The sequence below is a fragment of the Panthera onca genome, chromosome C1 (assembly GCF_046562875.1).
Source record: "Panthera onca isolate mPanOnc1 chromosome C1, mPanOnc1 haplotype 2, whole genome shotgun sequence".
Taxonomy (NCBI): Eukaryota; Metazoa; Chordata; class Mammalia; order Carnivora; family Felidae; genus Panthera; species Panthera onca.
The window spans coordinates 25,321,196-25,340,919 of NC_138346.1; the positions used below are offsets into that span (position 1 = coordinate 25,321,196).

The window sequence follows — 19,724 nt, forward strand, 5'->3', positions numbered from 1 at the left end:
CATCATGCATGGTATGAACTGGTTTTGCCCCTTGTCTCCTCCGGGTAAATGCTGAATAAAACACACATATACACACACAACTCAATAAAGAACAAACTAAGAACAGGGCAATTTAACACAGAATGTATACAGGGAAAATATCTGACTCTTCAGGGTCATATTCTGCTAACATTTGTCATTTACATTATTATATAGTATCCCTTAGGTTCTGCATTCATGTTAACTTCTTGCACTAAAGATTTCCTCAAGAATGTTGGATAGATGTTACCTTTATTTGACTAAAAGACTTAATCAAATGGTCCCTCTCCGAGTGAACTGTTTCCACCTCAAAGATCAAACTCTCTGTACCCCACAGACATACTGCTCTAACTCTTAAGAAGGTTTAGTTTTCTACCTTCAAATAAATCTTTATGACCATAGCCTGTTGGAAGAAAAATTATTATGTAAAGTGACAGGAGAAGTATTGTGTGGCATTAGAAAAGAACAACGTTCTCTATGTCCAGAAATAAGTAGATTAAGAGTTTCCAAAGTTGGACATGCATCAGAATCTACTCCCAGAGATTCTCCTTCAGTAAGTCTGGTTCAGGGATGGGAATCTACCCATCGTCAAAATTCTCCAGTTGAATCTGGGTACAAGTATAGGTAGCACTGGCTTGGTAGAGGATGTCTATGCTAATAAAATAATTAGAAAAGTCTGTATTTCAGACCACATGCAGATTCAAAATTGCCAGAGAACATATGATGAGTTTTGCTGCAAATGAGCCAACTGACAAACGTATGGTCCCCTCTTAGAGAATATGTAGCTCTCTGTCATGTGAGATTTTTGTCACTAATTGCAACAATAGCAATCACAATGCTCTAAGCACCTGTGACCTTCTAGGCCTTATGGATCATAGGCACTTACAGAATCTTATTTCTAATTCTTGAAGAAATTCTGTAAGGTAGGTATTAAGAGTCATATTTAGGGACAATCAGAGCCTTGGTGTCTTAAATTTTTAGTAATAAGAACTCGTTGTCTTCTACTGAATGTTGAAGAGATTAAAATTTCATAAATAGAAGGTCATGGGGTTCAAATTGTCCAGTTAGGGACAGCCTTCATATTTTGTTGTTTCTCTGAAGCTTATTTTAGAACAAATTTTAATAAGACTTTTCACTATATGAATTTTAATTGAAAATATATACCATTACTTAAATAAAAATTGCTGGTATTATGAAGAAAGTTTTCACACTGTTCAGACAGAATGGAGAAAGGCCAAGGAATCATAATTATCAGATTTTCTTTGAAAGTGTAACTCCTAACATTTTTTTGAAATGGTGAGTTTTGGGAATTGGAGATTCTTGTAACTGGAAGGCATCTTTCAGTTACACACTTTGAAAAAAAAGTAAGAGCTACACACACTGTTTAAATTGGATGGCAATCAAAGAAATCTAGTCCACATAATCTAATCAAAACAAATGTTTTCAAAATGTTTATGGATGGATGAATGGATATGCAAAATGTGATATATACATGCAGTGGAATATTATTATGCCTTAAAAAGGAAGAAAAATTCTGGCATTATGCCAAGAATGTTCAACATGGATGAACTTTGAGGGCAGTATACTAAGTAAAATAATCCAGTCATAAAGAGACAAATGCTGTATGATTTCACTTATATGTGATACTTAGAATAGTCAAAATCATAAAGATAGAAAACAGTGGTGATTTTAAGGGGCTAGAGAGGGAGGGGAGAATGGGGAGATTTTGTTAATAAGTAAATTATTTTAGTTTTAGAAGACGAAAAGAGTTATTGGAATAGATGGTGTTGACTGTTGCAAAAATAATGTGAATACAGTAACTACTACTGAACTATACAACTAAAGTGGTTAACGTGAGGGGTGCTGGGTGGCTCAGTTGGTTGAGTGTCCAGCTCTTGATTTCAGCTCAGGTCATGATGTCATAGCTTGTGGGATTGAGCCTTTGTCTGGCTCTGTACTTAGGATTCCCTCTCTTTCTCTCTCTCTCTGCCCCTCCCTCTCTCTATTTCTCAAAATAAATAAACTTTAAAAAAAATGGTTAAGATGGTAAATTTTGAGATATGTTGAGATAGATAGAGAGAGAGAGAGAGAGAGAGAGAGAGAGAGAGAGAGAGAGAAAATCTTAAGAGATTGCATGCTTAGCACAGATCCCAACAGGGGGCTCAATGTGGGGCTCAGTCCTATGACCTTGTGATCATGACTTGAGCCAAAATCAAGAGTCGGAGCCTCAAATGACTGAGTCACCCAGGTACCCCCAGAGTTTTAAGTCATCCTGCTGTATGAGGCTGTGCAAATAATTCTAAACCTGGCAGAATTAGCTGTAGGTGTTGAAATGATAGATTGGTAAAACTGACTTAAATTTTCACAAAGGAAGAGACTCATTGATTCAAATAACAAGTATCTGATTAATGTAAAAGAGATTTGTAAAACATTCCATAGTTGATTTTTTTTTTAATTTTAATTCCAATTAGTTAACATACAGTGTTCTATTAGTTTCAGGTGTATACTATAATAATTTAGCATTTCCATACATTACCAAGTGCTCATCACAACAAGTACCCTCCTTAATCCCCACCACCTGTCTAGCCCACCCCCCCCACCCGTGTCCCATCTGGTATCCACCAGTTTGTTCTCTATAAAGTCTGTTTCTCGGTTTGCCTCTCTCTCTTTTTCCCCCTTTACTCATTTGCTTTGTTTCTTAAATTCTACATATGAGTGAAATCATTCCATAGCTGACTTTGTGAACATAAAACCCTGATTTTATATTTGGTGTTTAAAGCAGCTATGTAAAATTGAATGAAAATGATGCTGAATCCATTCAATATCACCCTCTTCTATTTTTCTCTTGTTTGTTTACTTTAAAATGGGTTAAGAGTGATTATGCATGTGTCTGTGGCTTGTTTTGCAATGCTCATTCATAGGTTTGATTACCATTCACATATTTATTCCCATTTACTAATGGAAGTGGTTTTGTGGAACTTAGTTACACAATTAAGTAAAATTTAAAGAGCTTACTATTTTTCTTTTCCTTCTATAATTTGTCATCACTTAGAGAAGCTAGGAAGTGAAAGGAAGACGTTTACAAGGAACTGAAAATCGTCTATTCCAGTTTCCCAGTCAGTAACATTTCCAAAGAAGTTTTACATATGTCCTCCCTCTCTTATTGGTGTCCTCCTGCTAAGCCATTTTTATTTCAAAGTTCGGAGCAAAGATGGTTACACTGGAGAGTCAGAGCAGGGGAATTGGTATCTCCACAGGTAGCTGGGGAAAGATGAATAAGGAGGTCAAGCTGCTAATCCACTTTTCAATCTTTCATGTCTAGATTATTGTAAGTAGCCGTATGCAACCTTTATTTAACTCTTTGCTGCCTGGCAAGAACACATTATGTTCTATTTGGAGGTGATTCTTTTGGAAATTCTAGGTGCTCTTTCTATGCAAGGAAGAAAAAAGATGGAAAGGAAATTATGCAGTAATATTTCTCTTAAAGTTCTTCTTTAAGCATAATAGAAATAAATGTTTTAAAGCTTGATTAAAAAATGCACAAAGTTAAAGTCATCTCAAAATTAGATGTCCCACACACTTTAGTTCTCCTCCCTCCTTATACTTTATTAAATAAAAATTTTGATCTAGTAGTTTTTTTCAAAATCTTTTTCTATAGAATCATTTTAAACTGTACTCAAGAAGGAGAATACATCATTAAACTAGTTACCTGTTTGCCAAGTTACTAGTTACTTTGTCAGTAGTTAACTATTACTAGTTACCACATGCCAAAGTGAATTTTTCAGGATAAAGAAACTTGCTTTACTAGAAAATAAGTCAATGATAAAACTAAAAGATTTTACAAATGACGGAGTGTTGGATACCCATCACTTCATTTCTAAATTTCATTAAGTTGAATAATTTTAAATATCAAATATTTTATTGCAAATATTTGTTGTGCATTTCTAGCAGAATAAACAAATATCTAAGGGTCCTTAGAGGTGTAGAATTGACAGAGCTCTGCTTGGTTTGATTCAGTAGAAAAAGATAAATTAAGGTCATGCAGTTTTGTAACATTCTCATGAAATAGTCAATCATTTCTATTAATCCATACAGTAAACACAAACATTTTATGGGGGAGGGGGTGACCCAAAACATTATTTCAGGATTAATTTACATTATTACTGAATTAACTTACAATAAGTACAAATATATGTTACTTTAAAATATGTAAATGGGCAAACAGAGAGAGAGAAACCATAGATTTCATTGTTCTTCCTTTCCCCTCTTGTCTTCCTCCCTACCAAAACCTTTTGCCTGACCCCACTGCAGGGCAAAGCCCCTGCATCTTTATTGTCTTTGCACAGTTACCCTTCTGTTTCTTTGCTTCAAAGGGTAGCCTAGTGGTTGAGTTCGGGATATGGATTCTACATAAGTTCTAATCTTGACTTCAGAGTTTCTTCTGTCTAATTTAGCCCCTTTATCCTTCATTTTTCTTACAGTGAATTGGGATAATACATGAAAATGTTAAAAACAGCCTAGCACATAAGTGTTCCATAAATATTTGTTGTTATCAGTTTTAGTGTTTATAATTAAACACTATGAAGACACTTCTTATTCTGTATTATAGCCTAAAACTGGGAACTGTGATCAGCCTTCTCTTAGCTTCACATCATCATTTATAAGCAAATACATCTATAATTTTGTGGGCATGGGGAGCTGTGTGGTTAAGGACACCCATTCTTAATGTTCTTGGCATCTGTCTATAATACCCTCCACCCTGCCCATTTAGGTCATTTGCTAACTACTACTCATTGCCCACATGCATTAATGATTTTGGCAAGTGACCCTGAGTCTTTTTTTTTTAAACTCCATGTATGTCATTCCCTAGGTGACTTTGAATAAGTATCTGTGTTAATGATCTCATTTAACATTATTGCCTAACATTTTCTTTACCTCCTAAAATCCACTGAACTTATCAGTATTTATACTAATTCTGTAAGAAACAGGGATTTGTTCTGACATAAAGTTTGTCTGCCTATGAGTATTTTAATTCATTTTGTGTGTTCGGTCCTTCTCTGTCCCACATGACTGTTCTTTTCTTATATCTGTTAAAGTAACAGATGGTGAAGAACATGGATTCTGGCTCAGATCTCTGGACTATTTCAGGCCTGTCCCATTCTGTGTGACCTTGAACAAGTTATTAAATTTCTCTGTCCTCAGCTTCCTCATCTGTAGTAGCATTTTCCTCCTAAGGTTTTCGTGGGAAATAAATCACCTAGAACAATTCCCACTATATAATAAAAATGCATTATGTCTAACTCTTTAATATGCTAGTTCATAAGGATTTTGACACCTAGAACAATTCCCACTATATAATAAAAATGCATTATGACTAACTCTTTAATATGCTAGTTCATAAGGACTTTGATTCTACCTTGAGGTTTATATTTCAGATGGTTACAAGACTAACAATATATTTTTTTAGAAAACAGAGAACTAGGTGCAGATTGATAGGTAGTGAGGCTAATATTTAAGGCTAAATCATTTTGTGATAGAATACAACAGATATATATGCAGGGGCTTGCAAATCATTTATCTCTTTTTCTTTAAATAACTCAATTTCCAGATCAGTCTAGTAGTACATCAGTAAGAAATGCCATTGAAATACCTGGTTGATGGAATCTTTTTTTTTCAAAAAATATGTTATAAATCCATTATTCTTGAATTTTAGCTTTTGTGTGTGAACTTCAAAGGCAGATTAATGAAAACATTTTACATCAAGACATTTTAGGCTTATTACTTACTCTAATGCCTTTTGGGTCACTTTCTTATAACCTTCATCAATTTTAAAATCACATTTCATTCCTTAGGCTTGTGGTGGCATTTTAGAAGTATGCCTATTTGTTAATGTGGTTGTTTTTATTTTAAGTGTGAGGACTTGAGGGAGATACACACACACACACACACACACACACACACACACACACAGCTAAATCCCTTTGGTGGATGAAATAATAGTAGGGATGTAAAATGAGACTTCTGGCTGATACCTCAAAAGAGTTTGTTTAATACAGTGCCATGTAGCTACCTAATCTTCCCCAACTTGTTACCCATTTTTCTTTGTTATCTGTCTCAGTGATGTCTCATCTCCCCAACTGACTGCTACAGGCTAGCAATCTGTAACAGAAACTCAGTCTCAATCTCAGATATAATAAGAAAGAGAGGCTACAAGATTAATGGTGCCAGCCATAATTATAAAGTCTCAAGCCACAGACATTATAAGACCTTTCAAAACTGACTTAAGGTGGAAGAAGCTGGGTTAGCACTATAGTGTGAAGATACTGGCCTCTTAGTAAAGGAAATGCAGGGCTATTGGATCTGGGAAGTCTACTGTGTTTTTAGTACTGTTAGGAACTGTGGAAAATAAATGTTTTTTTTTTCCCTTGAGGAGCTTGTTATAATTTTATCCATTTCAGTTTTCCTATGATAATACCCATTACTTATTAATTCGTAGAGGAGATAGATCTATTCTTGGAGCTGACAAATGGAAGCCAGATGAAAACAGGCTGCTTATGGAGACCATGCCACACATAGATATTGGGAATTTTTTATGCTCATAGTGAAATAGAACCAGTACATTGCCTTTCAAGTAACAACTACTCTGACAGGATTAAAAAACAACAAATGTGGGAATGTTCATGGTCTTTCTTCCATATCTGCTCAAACATTACATATCTGCCAGCCTGATCTCTTTACCCCTCTGGACCAAACTGTCCATCAAGTCTACACACACACACACACACACACACACACACAGTCTCTCTTTCTCTCTCTCTCTCTCTCTCTCTCTCTCTCTCTCACACACACACACACACACACACACAGTCTTCCTAGAATGTTGGAATTCACACTTAGTATGTTAAGATGGACAGAAAAATTGTTAACGAGAGAGCTGAATGAAATAAAAGTATTTAGGGAGAATGGCTAAGTCAAACCAATGACCTGAAAGTGATAGAATGGAAGAGAGGAGATTGTGAATGCTTGGTGATGGCAGAAAGGCAGGAGAGAGAGCTAGTGAGCATCCTTGGGCAGGGGGTAGCCTGTGGTGAATCAGAGGCTGAAAGTAGTGTGAGAAAAGTGAGAATTAAGAAAAGGTTTGGAACTGTTGCCACGGGCAGTGCTTTGGATCCCATTTAATGTCCTCTGAGACAAGTAAAGTTCTTGTGGTTGAATTTCAGCTGCTGACCCATGCCTCTTAAATGTGACACCACTCACATACTGAAAACACGGTGGTTACAGTTCCTCAGGGATCCCTTAGCACCTCTGACTAGCAGTCTCACAGATGAGGGTCGTGGAATGGGCAGGGATCCCAGCATTGATGACATCTAATCCTCTCCAGCAATTCAAATACCGTTTCACCATGGGTTCCTCTCTTCTTTTCTGTCACATACCTTGAAATATTATCTGCCCTCTTTTCCTCCTTCCATGTACACTAGGCTGAAAGGTACAAGAATCTGATATCCCAGTAGCAGAATGAGCGTTCACTGTACTTAGATTATTAGCAGCATTCCTGCTGAGACTGCGGCTTCTCAAGCTTTGCCAAAGCATGCAGAGACCTCTGAAACCCACTTGTCCCTTTCTGCCAAGCCTGTCAAAGTTTCTAAGACATTACAGCCTCCCCCTTTCCTATTACTTGACTATGATGCCTTACTGATCATTTCAACTCTGTCTGCATAAACACTTCTGTCTCCAGATTACTTGATTTGTCTGCCATATCACTTCTGCTGACTGTCTACAGTTCTTTGTCTCTCTTTGTTGTTCTTTAATGTTTTTAAATACAATATTTTGAGGGAGGGAAAAAGGAACTAGCATCGATTGATGTATATTACATGCCAGGTGTTTTACATATGTTATTCCTCTTAATCAGCCCTAGCATATACAGGAAGTATCATCATCTATATTTTATTAATAAAGAAAGTCAGCTCGTAGGTAAAGTTCCTTACTCAAGATTCTACCAATTATAAATAATGGAGACTGAATGCAGATAAAAAGTGATTTCAAAGTTTATGTTGTCTGCTTTTTACCAGCACTTATGTGAACACTTAAAGCAGTGAACAGCAATATTGTAATTTGGTTATGCACACAATACTTTCAAGTATTTTATCTTCCCTAAACCACAGGCTATAATTTCCTATCACAATTATAAATGCTAATTACTAAAATGTGTTTATATTTAACGGCATTTATTTTAGCCCCATTTACTGATGAACCTTAATAAGCAAGTAATAGAATCAAAGTAAATATGAATTAAATTTTTAAAAATGTACAAAAACAAAAATTTCTGACAAGCAAATATGCTATGTAAAATAAGCCCGGCATGATATAGAGAGACAAGTTTCTGGTTCCACTTACACTTCTGTTTTCTTACCTATAAAATGAGACAAATAATAGTACTTACACTATACTGTTGTGCAAATTCAATGAGATACTAAGTGTAAAGCGCTTTGTCTACAAGCTAGAATGTAGAAAGTGCTCAATAAATGGTGAGATTGATGATATCGGTAACAATGTCTAAATTTGAGTATGCAGCACAGTGTGAACCTCCATGTACAAGATAAACACTTAAATAAAAAATTAAAAAAAAAAGAGTCAGAAAAGTTAACTTATCTACCTGAGGAATGAAACAGTTCTAAGACCAGAGTGAGAACTGAAATTCTAACCTGTCTCATGACGGATAGATCCTGTATGTGTGCATAGCTGTTGATATTTGCATGAAATACTCATTTAGAACCACAAATGCAGAAATTTACATTGATCCTGTCAAATTTTATATTGTTACTTTTGGCTCTTCATTTCGTTTACCAAGTGCTTTTTTTCTTAATTTTTAGAAGTGTTTTTAACGTTTCTTTATTTGTGAGAGATAGAGAGTGTGTAAGTGGGAGAGGGGCAGAGAGAGAGACAGAGAATCTAAAGCAGACTTCGTGCTGTCAGCACAGAGCCCAACGTGGGGCTTAAACCCATGGAGTTTGAACTCACCAACTGTGAAATCATGGCCAGAGTCAAAGTTGATTGCTCAACCGACTGAGCCACCCAGGTGCCCCACCAAGTGCTTTTTAAAATCTGAGTAGTTATCCTATGTATGAACAATTGCTACCCCTGCCTGATGTTGTCATTTGCAGATGTGGTAAGCATATTTCAATTGTTTTATGTAACTCAGTGATTAAAGAGTCAAACATGATGGATATGTACAGAGGCCTTTGGTAGACTCCTAGTATCAGCACATCAGTCTAGGCCAGCCCGTTCCTTTATCAAATGTTCTGATGCATGTGCCAGTTGTCTACAAACCTACACAAGTGGTCCAGATGCCATCAGTGTTTTCCAGAAGGACATAAAGAATGGCATGGTCACGTTCTCTCTGATATCCAAATCAACCTTCCATGAGCTACAAATCTTCTTAATAGTATGATATGAAATTAGTGATATTTTCTTAATGTATATTTTCATTTAAAAATATTTATTGGTTCTCTTCATGTACTGGCAAAATATTCCATAAAGCAAATGGTTAATTGAATTATGGTATGGCTATCTAATGGGAGGCAAATTGACCAAAAAAAAATTGCATCTACATAATATAACCTGATAATGTTTAGGATAAAATATAATGTGAAAGCAGCAGGTCACAAAACTAGACAGACTATTATACTATTCAGAAAACAGTGTTACTATACATCAAAAAATGAAAAACACCAAAATACAAAGTTTATAAATGATTTTTATTTTCTTCTTTTATATTCTTCTGCACTTTATAACATTTCTAATTCAAACATGTATTAGAAATAAAATCTAGGGGCATGTGGGTGGCTCAGTTGGTTGAGTGTCCGACTTTGGCTCAGGTCATGATCTCACAGTTTTTGAGTTGGAGCCCTGCATCGGGCTCGGTGCTGGCAGCCTAGAGCCTGAAGCCTGCTTCGGATTCTGTGTCTCCCTCTCTCTCTGGCCCTCCCCTGCTTGTGCTGTGTCTCTGTCTCTCTCTCAAAATAAATAAACATTAAAATGAAAAATAAAAATAAATAAAATAAAAACATTAATTAAATTAATTAATTACAATAAACATTAAAAAATAAATAAAATATAGCAAATCAGTGTGGGTCAGAGAAGACCTCATTGGGAGGTGGCATCTAAGAAAAGCAAGTAAGCAGATGAACCATGTGACTGTAGCCTATCAGAGAAAGAGAAGCTCAGGGAGAGGGCATGGGAGGGCCCTAAGTAGAGGGTGCACCTTGTACATCCTGGGAACAGCAGATGAGAGTGCTCAGAGGAGTGATCCAGGAAGAACATAGTAGGAAGTAAGGTTATGAATACATGGAGAAGGCCAAATATCATACGGCCTTCCAGACCATTAGAAGCACTTTGTCTTTTTTACTTTGAGATGGGAAGTTATTGGAATTTGATCTGGTATGTCTAAGAAGATTGCTCTGGTTAATATATTGAGAAGAGATTATATAGAGGCCAGGGTAGAAGCTAGGACACAAGTTAGGAGGTTGTTGCATTAATGCAAGCAGGAGACAGTTGTGACTTAGTGGTAAGGGTGATGGGAAATGATTGGGCTTAGCTGTATTTTGAAGTGAGTGTTAACTGGATATGATAATGATTTTGAGTTTGAGCTGAGGATGAGTCCAACTTTTTCAACATGAAATTCTGAAAGGATTGATTGACATGAAATATTGTTATGACTGACTGATTGAAGAAGACTTTAAAGGATTTTTCTGGGTTGGGAAGTTGAAGGATTACATTTTGGACATGTAAATGTTTGCATGTCTGCTAATTATACAGGTAAAAATGTTTTAGAAGCAGTTTGAAGCATAAGCCTATACCCCACATGGTCAGGACTGGAGATACAAATTTTGGAAGGTGTCAGCCTATTAGTGTTATATGAGGATTAACAGAACTAATATATATAAAAACTTAGATATTCCAGGAGGACCACCACCACTTAGAGCTGAACAGGTTTTGCACTGTCCACTTACAAAGAGGTATAATCTAGGTAGACTATAATCATGGATGCTCTTGATGACCTTTGCTGGTTCACCTTAAATGCTAATAAACATACCTGTCATTATTACTGTTTATTGAAAACAGCAGACACATGTTAATTTATTCTTTAATTCTGCTGGTAAGGTTTTCCAGTTTGTTCAGACCCCTTATTTGTGTTTAGAAATGTATTTGACATTGATTAGAACTAATTCTGTTCCACAGTAGGTAGAATTCCTGTGTTCTGCTCTGTGCTAACGACTGTAAACAGTGATAATTAATGCTTTCTAATTACATGATTTGGAAGAAACATGAAATATGAGTATGATATATGAAATATTTAAATGTATCAATATGTAATAGTATGAAATGCTTTTTCAGGAAAAATTTAACCTTTCCTTATAATTTGAGTCATTTTGTATTGTTGATACATTTGGGAAACCATTTGGGCCCCTTTACTATTATTTTTTTTTAAGTTCTTTTCTATTGATTACAGTAGCCTAAAGAATTGTGAAGGTGTGCTAGAAGTATAAAGTTTACAGAACAGTAATATAGATATTGTATCAGATCTTTCCATTCAATGGGAAATATAATCCCTTTAGTCTATTAATGTGTATTTTATTTTGGCACATGTATGCCATTACTTCTATCAGTAACTTATAATCATGTAAGACTATAAATGTGAGTGATGATCAATAATATTAAGTTCATAATAGATTCTCGTCAAATTTCCTTTTGACTGAAATTTGTGCAGAGCTAGCCATTCTACTTAATACATGGAAGCACACCTAAAGTCAACATGCTGATAGAGTAGCCAGTTGCCCCCATGCATGGTTAAGAGGTTTTAAACAGACATTTTTGGAATGTCTATCCCACCCCACCCCACCCTTCCAGCTTCTATCTGCACATGAGATGTCTGCCATTATGATTTCTCCTCTAGATTGATTTATGTTTACCGAAGGCTTCAGGAAAAATGAAGATTTGCTAAACAGGCTCAATACTTCAAACTTTTGCACAATTCTGTGTGCCTGATAACTGGTCAGTTCATTAGCCATCTGTCTGTAATCCTATCTGAGTTAGTGCTAGGGAGAGATACTGTGTGCTCTGGCAGTTGCAGATCAGCAGTGGGGAGTTGAATCCTTGAGAAGAAGGTGGATAGAAGTATCTCATACTGAGCTTGATGTATTTTACACTTCTGTTCAAAATTAATCTTGATCATATGAGTATGTAGGCTAGTCTAAATCCTTGGACTATAGGTTGCTTGACTGTATAACATGATGGCACTTGTAGAAAAAAAAAAAACAAAACAAGTTTAATGATGTTGACATTACCTACTTTTCCAATCCAGTGATTACTTAACATAATTTAAACTGCTAACTCCTGACTTAATTTATTGCTAGATGAAAAATTCCACCCATATGTATTTTTACTTTAACTTTGTCTTCCTAGTTAGTGAAAATACTTGCCCATCTTTGTTTTGAATAGCAAGTGTATAGAACTTAAAGCTTTCATTCAGCAATTAACTTGCAAATCATGGGCAAGATAGGAAGATTGAATTGAAATTGGAAGAAAACTGTAAAGTCATTTACATAACGAAATTGTGGGACCAAATAAACACACATGACAATGAGAGTTGTCAGATAAGAACAAGCCCAATATTAACTTCTGATTAAAAAAAAAAAAGAGCAATTCAGTAATATCATTAAATAATGATGCCAGTATATTATTTGCTGGAATCCTGTTGAGACTTTACTATCAACAGGGTGCTTTATAATAATTTAAATTTGAAAAAAAGTTATGTGTTTTTTAGGACTGCTGGGGTAAAAATGCAACCTGATGGAAATATATCCACAAATCAAGGAGTGAACACTGGGAAGTGAAAGACTGCTACATGTTTACACCATTTAATCCTATAAGTTTGGTTACCAAGCATCTGATCAGATCTAGCACTTAAATTTTTGTCTCAAAATATGGCTATGATGTTTGGAATTACATGCCAAACCATTATTTCTTATCCATACTTACTCATGTGGAACCTTCATCATCGGAACCCCTGGGATTGCTTTTTTTTTTTTTTTTTTAAATACAAATTCCTGTACCTCCCTCTCCTAGACTGTAAAATCAGCACCTTGCACAAGTTCTCAAATCTCAACACTAATTTTGGGAACCATAACCTGAAAGTCTCTTCTACCATGCCGATCAAACCACATAATTTCAGTGTTTAAAAACTTTGACCAACTCCATGACAGTTTCACAGAGTAAACTCTAACCTATTCAGAAGACTTTCGAGATACTTTGTAAGCTTACACTCCAGATGCTGTCCTAATGCAAACAGCTCAAAGGACTATAAACTATTCATTATGGCCCCAAACAGTTGTGTGCACCAATGCCTCTGTGTCATTGCTTAGGTTAATTATTCAGCCTGGAACTTTCTTCCCTTTATCTACTCACAAAGTAGAAATTCAAGCATGCTCTCCATGGAGCCTTTTTCAAATACATCCTCTCCATTTTATGCATACTTCTATTTTAGCAAGTATTATGAATATCATGAATATTTGCCCATTTTTCTACTTATTTCCTGGTCCTTGAAAGCTCCTTGAGGGCAGGACACTGATTTATTCATCTTTTTATCATCCATTCAAGAATAGGGACTAGTTTAGTGTAGACTTCCAATAAATGTTCCACTTCCCTTTCTGAATTATGGGATCATGAAAAAGATACTATTCTCTCACTCTTTCCCCAGTAAAAGAAATTTTAAGAGGTCAAGACTGCCAGTTTTTTTAAATGGACTGAAAGAAGAATCCAGGCAATGTAACTGCATTGCCTTTAGCTAGAGGAAGTTTGAAGATATAATCTTTTGTGGTTGCCAGTGACCTCATGTTTTGTAACTCTTCAACTGTCCTAGCATATTACTTGCAGAAAGCAGTCCAGAGGTACATATTAAATCCCATCTCTACTGTCAGGTAGTCCTACGAACAAGCAAAACTTCTAACATGAATTTATGACTCTTAAAAATATCGAAGTGGCTCAGGGACTCTAGTTCCTACAAAAAAAAAAAAAGAATGCAAAAGCTACATTTTAATAACTTCTGGACAAGCATAAAAGATAAACTTAGTCATACTTGCTAGCTTCTGCAATGAATAATGCATTGTCAAAGCAGAAATGATTGTGAATTAAAATAATGCTGATGTGCAGTAATCAGCACTTACTTTAAAAGATTAAAATGGTTGCTAAAGTGACAGAAATATTTGTCTGAAATTTTGTTTTGTTTTATATTTCACTTCTTTGAGTCAAAATGACAGGAGGTAGAAATATTAATTTAAATAACTCTGTTATCACTAAGTTGAATGGAAATGTCAGATTCTTATTTTTAAGTAGCATATTTCCTCACATAGTTTTAAAAGAATTATTGAAATAAACAATGGAAAGGAATCATGTAGCATACTGAGACATGGAAATAAGACATATTTGGACAGCACTGGCAAAGTTTCAGTGCCCCAAAACTTTTCTTCCATTTACATAGGCTAGTATGGATTTTGTCTTTCTGCTGTTCTCATTTAAAATACATAGAGAAGTGATTTATAAAATTAATACACACTAAAAGAGTGAATACATGGCCTTTTTTTTCCTCTTGAAATCAGGCCTCCTGAGACACTGCATACCTGAGAATCTGAGAATAGAAGACAGAAATTTCTCAGTAAGATGTTGGGCCATAGTTAAAAGTATTTTTCTTTCTGTAAAAGACAAGGGAGAGATCCGTCATGGGCCATACTTATCCTCTCCACTGAAGTGCTCTCCCCTGATCTCATTTTAGATGTCATATAGATAAATTACCCTATAAGGAATGGAGTGGACTTCCAAGCCACCAGGCATTAACTTGGAAATGGCCCAGCTCAACCTGACCCCATCCAACTCTTCTTTCCTGAGCTAGAGGACTGTTAAAAATTTAGATTTGTTGGCTTCTTTCCTTAAACCCCATAGAAGGTGAATGTTAGATACAGACTAATCAAAACCCTTTCCCTTTAAAATAATGCTGAATTAATTCTAAACTCTTATTAGAGAAGTAACCATATCTGTTTCAATACTTTACATGGTTCCTAACACACAGGTATAGAAGGAACTGAAAAAATACTTTCGGATAAATAGATGGAAGGAAGGTAGAGGAAAAAAGTATGTAGTTTTGTTTTGTTTTGTTTTATTTTGCTAACCTAGATAGGTAATTACTCAGAAAACCCCTTGTCTCCCTTCTCATTTTTTTACATTTGTGTGCAGCAGAAATGTTGGAAAGAAAAATCTAAAAGCATATTTTAAAGCATATTAAACACATTAGTCCATAAAACTACACTACCCAGTTGTCTAGAAGAATCAAACTAAGGTTGCAGGCCTGAGAGTATGGCAAATATATTAATTCGGGAATACCTCCAATCCGATTTTGGCCAGATATTTTGATACTTAATTGGAACAACTTAGTGAAAATAGTATTTGCCCAATTGCCATATACCGCCCAAGGTTGAACTGAATGTGGGGGCAGATTCCAGAGGGTCAAAGACAGTCAAATGAAGGGCGAGCCAGAATGAGAAACCATTTGTGGAAGCACACATAGGTCATGGCCCTCCAACACATGTGTAGTAATAGAATTCTGGAATGTGTGTGCCAAGTGACCCTCTTTCTCTTGGTTTCCAAAAGGAGTGAAGGGAATATATGACTGAGTAAAATCTCAGTAAGGAGGCAGATGTTGTTAGCTTCCTTTTACAGCAGTAATACATATTTCTATTTAAATATGAATGCAAAATGGAAACTGCCAAACAAAATTTCCTAACAGCATGATAGTCAAGGTTAAATTGTTTAAACTTCGTGTGTGTCTGGCTGGGGTGGCACACTATATCATTTGTTTACAACTAGGTGGGCCTTGCCATGATACTTTGTCAAGAACCATAAACCTAATTTCTAGTAATACTCCTTTTCGTATTGGATCCAGGCAAAAGTCTTCGGTGGTATATCAAAACTACAAGAATAAGAAGGTAGAAAATATATAATCCAATAAATGAGGAATACTGAGTGTATTAAAATAATGTTGCTTAGCTCCCCCCCCCCCCCCCACCGCCCCCCACAGCTATAATAGTGTTCTGGTCACAGTGAACACAACTAAATATTTCATTGGCCGCTAACACAATTAAAGAAGTCATAGATTAAATAGTAGATGATCATCCTCTGTTTCAGATATCTTTAAATAACAGACTACTTAATGGGTCGATTTAAAATATTTTAACACATCTAAAGAAATATATTAACATTAGTTACTTTCTCATAAAAAGTTTGTACTCAAAGTTTTCACTGCTTCCCATTTTGTCTCACAGCCCTTTCTAATTTCCGCTGGTATAAATCAAATTAGATTTATTAGCATTGTACAAAAGAGCTCCAGTAGGTTTTTAATAATAATTATCATTATCACTGATTAAAGTTATATTGTTCAGGCCAGATGGAGTCCTTTTCCTGTCAGTGAGAATGAGCTTGCATTACGTAGTCATAATGTGTTTGGATCTAAATAAACAGATGGCAGAGTGACAGGATATTATACACTGGTGATGTCAGCAATAGTGGTTCACAAACAGAATTGCTCTGGATAAACTCTATTGTAGCAAGGATCCTCATACTTTTAAGAAGGTGAATGGAATTGAGCCTAAGTGTTATCTTAACTTGGAAATCGTACTGTTCACTTGCAGAAGGGTAGACCATTTGGATGGCCTGAGGTTCAGCCTGAAAAAGTGCATCTGCTGAATCTGCTCTTTAACTGTGAAAGCATTTAACATAACAGCTTCACTCAGGCAGTCTCATAGGGAGAGAGAAAGAGAGAGGAAAAAAGAAAAAAAAAAAGCTGCCCAAGTTATAAGGTCTTTCAAGTTGAAGAGTTAAGACCTGTGGGTCAAGAAAAAGAGGAAAGATCTGATACAATCTTATTTCATAACTTTCAAGATATAGTAAAACCTTGGTTGTAAGTATAATTCATTCCGGACAAATGCTTGTAATCCACAGCATTTGTATATCAAAGCAAATTTCAAGAACCATTGGCTCAGTTTGTGATCATGTGACATTCAGCATCACATACCACTTGTATTGCAAGACATTGCTCGTTTATCAAGTTAAAATTTATTAGAAATGTTTATTTGTCTTGCAGAACACTTGCATAACAAGTTACTCACAATCCCAGGTTTTACTGTATAATTATGTTAAAGTAAACATCTTGTAGGGGTGTATACTCATTCATAATAATGTTAGAAAATTAACAGAGAAGGTTTAATAAGAACTGTTATAGAAAAGCTTTAGTCTTTAATAGATTTTCATGTATACTTTTTATTCTAAAAAACCCCACTCTATATACCCTTATACCCACCAATATTAGGGTGAACCTATGAAATTCAGAAACAAACTTCAAAGAAAATCATTATATGTGATTTCTTCTAGCTAATACTCTATGGTTGTGTCCTTAGGAAAATTTCTCTGTAGGATAACTGTATTTGCTGAGGCAAATACTCAGAGTAGCAGAGTTCTTAAGAGCAAGATAGTGCTACAGAAGATAAAGGCTCGTATTTGAAAATGAAGATGGTATCAATAAAATGTTTAAAAAAGGATATCAAATAATTGAAATTAAACTTCCTAAAAAATTTATCTGTTTAAATGCTTGAAACTTTTATATAAAGATGTTGGTTTGCAAATTGGTCCCTATGCATGGAGGGCAAGGAAGACTGAATACATAGGGAGACCACTCCAGATTGATAGGTGGCAGGTATAATAAGCAAGGTAACTTACATACAAGGCTGGTCTTTAACATATCCAGGGTGATCTTGGACAGCCACAAGACAAGTATATCCCCATAACTGCCTACCAGACTCTTAAGTTTATATGAAGGTTTTAAACGGGTTCAGTAACATATTCAATTCAGATGGCCCCAGTATCACCTTACTCTCTCAAAGTTACATCCTTTCAGACTGCTAGCAGGGGAATAGTAGGCAGGATGTTCATTACAAGGACAGGGGAGGGAGCGAGGAGCCTCCCATTGGCCAGGTCTAGCTCAAGGGTCAACCTGTTGTCACATCCTCTTTATGACATCCTCCCTCAAATGAGACTCTAAGTTATGTGTATAGGGGCTCCTGGATGGCTCAATCAGTTAAGCCTCTGCACTCCAGCTCACATCAGTGTCTCTCAGTCTATGAGTTCAAGCCCCACATCTCACTGTGCACTGACAGCTCAGAGCCTGGAGCCTGCTTCAGATTCTGTGTCTCCCTCTCTCTCTTCCCCTCCCCAACTCATGTGCATGCGCACTCTCTCTCTCACAAAAATAAACATTAAAAAAATTTAAATAAATAAATAAATAAATAAATAAATAATGTATGTAACCTTTTCATTCTGATGGTTTGTCATGTGTTTGTAAAAATATATTTTTGTTTCCATAGACTTCAAATTCTTTTTAACTATTGATTTATTCCTTAATATCAATTAGCCATGAACTATTGAAATTATATCAAGCAGAATAGAATCACATAGAATCAATAGAACAAAAATATTCAATAGTCAAAGTGAAAGTTATTTCATGTAAATATTTACAACTATCTGGGAAAATTCACAAATTCAACTTATTTCCTTTTCTTATAAAATAATGAGAAGATTTTGAGTATCAGGAGATTGTATTTCAGCTTCACATGTATTTGACATTCAGGTTTTGCTACTTAAAGGGGGCATTTTATGAGCTATGTTTCAGCTACAGGAAAATATAAAAATCCTCAGAAAGGAGCAAGACTATTTGCTTTGAAGAGTTACTCCTAGTCAAAGAGTGAAAGATGATAATGTGTGTGTGCACTCTTTCCTCTCCGACAGGTGGACGTTGCCATAAGTCCTGTACTGGCCGATGCTGGGGACCCACAGAAAATCATTGCCAGACCTGTAAGTGTTCAACAGTGAGAAAGAATAGGCTTGAAATGATCAAGCAATTTTAATAACTCATGTTTTTCACACTTCTGGTCCTCAGAAACATGAAAATAAGCTTTTGCTTCTTTGTGGTAGATTTGCTCCTATTCAAGTAAACTGCCTAATTTCATTGCTTGCAAATGAAACATAGTATGTAATTGCTTCTTATATTTCTTTGTGGTTTTCAAGTTAATGCTATTAACAACACTGATGTGGTGATATTAACTATGACTTAAGAGTCTGTATATCAGAGAAAGCAAGAAATTCAAATGTGCACCAAATGGTAATTCCATTTCAGGTTATAAGTACTGAAATCTCAGTAAGTACTCATAACCAGTACTTATAACACCATCCGTTCATTAGGAAAAGAAAAAAAGAAAGGAAAAAGAAAAAGAGCACTGTGTCCCCACTTTTTTCTAGGCACAGAAATATTAACTATATGAATTATGGATGACTGACTATATCTTGCCCTTTGTGTGTATTGTTTCTTGTATTAGTCATTAAAGTAAGTATAAGCTATCATCACTGCTAAGACATTTACAAAGTATATTGGATACAAAGACAAGTATCTTTTTTTTTCAGCATTCTTAAAGCCATACTTAAATCAGCACTGAACTTTCACTAATCTTAAGGATAAATAGTTTCTTTAAAAAGGAAAAACAAAATGCTCCATATGAATGGTAAAGATATTTCTTCTTTCCTGCTACAATAACAACAGCTGGAATAATATA

The 19,724-nt window shown here is 35.5% G+C and overlaps 1 protein-coding gene and 1 long non-coding RNA gene across 6 annotated transcripts in view; one reads left to right on the forward strand and one right to left on the reverse strand.

Annotated features, from left to right (window-relative positions):
• The window catches only part of LOC132671932 (uncharacterized), a 47,992-nt gene extending 29,922 nt beyond the window's left edge, over positions 1 to 18,070 (reverse strand). Inside the window, exons 1-2 of one of the 2 annotated variants that reach the window (XR_013557189.2) lie at positions 17,839 to 18,070; positions 14,694 to 14,765 (exon numbers count right to left, since the gene is read on the reverse strand). This is a non-coding gene — a long non-coding RNA (uncharacterized LOC132671932). The remainder of the gene's footprint in view (positions 1 to 14,693; positions 14,766 to 17,838) is intronic. The other variant, XR_013557188.2, reaches the window with a different exon arrangement.
• The window catches only part of ERBB4 (erb-b2 receptor tyrosine kinase 4), a 1,144,263-nt gene that overhangs the window by 770,215 nt on the left and 354,324 nt on the right, over positions 1 to 19,724 (forward strand). For all 4 annotated transcript variants that reach the window (XM_060623387.3, XM_060623389.3, XM_060623384.3 and 1 more), the window contains exon 5: positions 18,904 to 18,969. In XM_060623387.3, the coding sequence (XP_060479370.1) occupies positions 18,904 to 18,969 (66 nt within the window). The remainder of the gene's footprint in view (positions 1 to 18,903; positions 18,970 to 19,724) is intronic.